Below are 2,263 nucleotides of genomic sequence, written 5' to 3'. Positions count from 1 at the left end.
GCCCCGCCCGGCCCCCAGCGCACGCCGCCTACCTGGGCGTCGGCCAGCATGACGTCCTTAATGCGGGGCGGCCCTCGGGCCTCCGCGCCCTCCATGCGCACGTAGTGGACCTGGTAGCCGCGGATCTGGCCATGCTGCCGGCCGGGCGCTGGCGAGCGCCACAGCACGCGGATGGCCGTGGCGTTGAGCGCCTCCGCTTCCACCTTCCGCGGAGGCGCGCTGGGCACTGGCGGGGGTCCGCGGCCGTCGCTGACCTCGCAGGAGTGTGGCGCGGGCCGGGGCGGCCCTCGGGCCTCGTCCGGCCTCCCCGGGCCTCGGGGTCGGAGGCCCGGACCCCCTCTGGACACAGGAGCCGCGCGGCGTCGCGTGGCTGGCGCGGCCTTCGGTCAGGAAAGCAGAACTCGGTGACCACACACACACCACCGCGGAGGGCAGGCTGGGGTCGAGGGGCCGCGGCCCGGCCGCCGGCAGGCTCAGGGCCCTCCCGAGGAGGCCGCCTCCCTGGCCCCGCCTGGCAGCGTTCCCGCTTAGTCAGACCCGCAGTTCTGTCCAGGTCGGGTGGCGCCCAGGGCTTCCAGCGGGCGTCTGCCCAGTCAGGTGGGTGCGCCCTGCCGGCTTACTGTCTGGGACTGCCTCTCGCCCTCCTGGAATCGGGGTCTCTCGGGGCCAGCTCACCTCCCGGGTGCCGGGGTCACCCACATCACCGCCTTCGCACTTCAGGTTACAAAACTGAGGTCCGCGCAGGAAGGTCAGGAGCGGGTCAGTCTCTGTCTCTGAGGCGGTTGCTGCAGAGAAGTCTGTGGTGGCCAGGCTGGGTCAGTGACAGGCTGGGCTGGGCGTGGCAGCGGCCTGCTGGAGGGTGGCCTGATCACAGGAGGAGGGGCAGGCCCCCGATTCAGGGGATGCGCTCCAGGCCGGCCTCCTGTGCTGCGCCACAGCCTACCGGTGCTGTGGGCCCATGGGGGTGGCGGCGGGCTGGGCAGCACCCCTGCAGAGGGGCGCCAGCGGCTGTGAGGGCGGCGACCAGCCTCCTGATGGGCTTGCGCTCGCGGCGAGGACCCTGGAGCCTGCTGCTGGCCAGAGTCCGGGGGAGCTGGGTCTGCAGCCAGGGGGCGGGGCTGCAGGTGTCCTGCAGGTGGACAGACCAGTTGGCCACGGGCAGGGCCGCCTGACCTGGCCTGTGCATGCCCTGCTTCCCACACCCTGGCTGCGCCCTCTTTTCGGCAAGCGCCCGCCGCCTCCCTGGCGCCCTGGGCGCATCTGCGGGAGGGCTCCGGCCTGGTCCCTCAGGGCAGGCCTTCCCGGAAGTGCTCGGCAGATGCTTGACCTGTGACTCACTCCGGTCGGGTCAGGGCGCCCGGCCTGGCGGGCAGAAAGCAGGTCAGAGTCTGCGCCGCGCCCATCGGCCTGCTTCTGCGTGGAGGCACTGGGGGAGGTCGAGGGTGCCGGAAGTGCTGCCGGCTGGCGGGCCTGGGGTCAAGGAGGGCTTGAGGTGGCCCCGCGAGCCAGGCAGCGAAACTGAGCTTCCAGCCTGCCGGCCCTGGTCCCGCCCTGGGGCGCAGGCCGTCCTCTGCCTGGGCACCCGTCGGGGGTGTAGGGGTTGGGTGGGCTGCCCTTGCGGCCGGGTGGGGAGTTGGGCTCACGGGAGCCAAAGCAGTGGTCAAGCTGGCACCCCCAAATCCTGCCAGCCCATGCGCAGTGGGAGCCCACCCCAGTCAGGGAGAACCAGGGCTGGCAGCACCCTCCGCCAGCACGGTGCCCACTGCTCTCAGCACCCTCCAGGCCCGGCCTCCAGTGGTCTGGGTTGGAGAGGAGATGGAGCCCCCTCTCCAGGCCCGCTCCCCGAAGGGGGCCAGGCCCCGCCCATTTCTGCAAGCAGGACCCTGGGGACACAGTTGCCCACCTGCCCACCCCGACCGTGTGCTCATGGCTCCCAGAGCCCTCCAGCCAGCATTTCTAGGCCACGGTCCCGAACGCCCTTTGACGGAGCGGCGGTGCTCGTGCCGAGGGCCGACTCGCCTGCACCCCGTGAGGGGTGCTGCGCTGAGGGGCCCTGCCCATGGGGAGAGCACGCACGCGCCTCCCTGACCCCAGCTCAGCTCCCGGGGGTGCGGCTGAGGGCGGCGGCAGCGCTGGCTCATTGTGTCGCTTCTGCGCTCTGTTCAGAACGGACCGGCGCTGCCTGCCCCACGGGACCCCGACTGGCCGCAGCGTGGGGGGCTGGCGGCGGCTGGGCCTCAGCCAGCTGCAGGCCTGGGTGCGG

The 2,263-nt window shown here is 72.7% G+C and overlaps 1 protein-coding gene across 1 annotated transcript in view; it reads right to left on the bottom strand.

Annotated features, from left to right (window-relative positions):
* LOC101621909 overlaps positions 1–2,263 on the bottom strand; it is a 40,189-nt gene that overhangs the window by 3,872 nt on the left and 34,054 nt on the right. Inside the window, exons 8-10 of the mRNA XM_012731686.1 lie at positions 944–1,129; positions 676–797; positions 33–254 (exon numbers count right to left, since the gene is read on the bottom strand). Of these exons, the coding sequence (XP_012587140.1) occupies positions 33–254; positions 676–797; positions 944–1,129 (530 nt within the window). The remainder of the gene's footprint in view (positions 1–32; positions 255–675; positions 798–943; positions 1,130–2,263) is intronic.

Source organism: Condylura cristata, unplaced genomic scaffold, assembly GCF_000260355.1.
Source record: "Condylura cristata isolate star-nosed mole 26May11 unplaced genomic scaffold, ConCri1.0 scaffold00032, whole genome shotgun sequence".
Taxonomy (NCBI): domain Eukaryota; kingdom Metazoa; phylum Chordata; class Mammalia; order Eulipotyphla; family Talpidae; genus Condylura; species Condylura cristata.
This window is presented reverse-complemented; position numbering and strand designations above follow the sequence as displayed.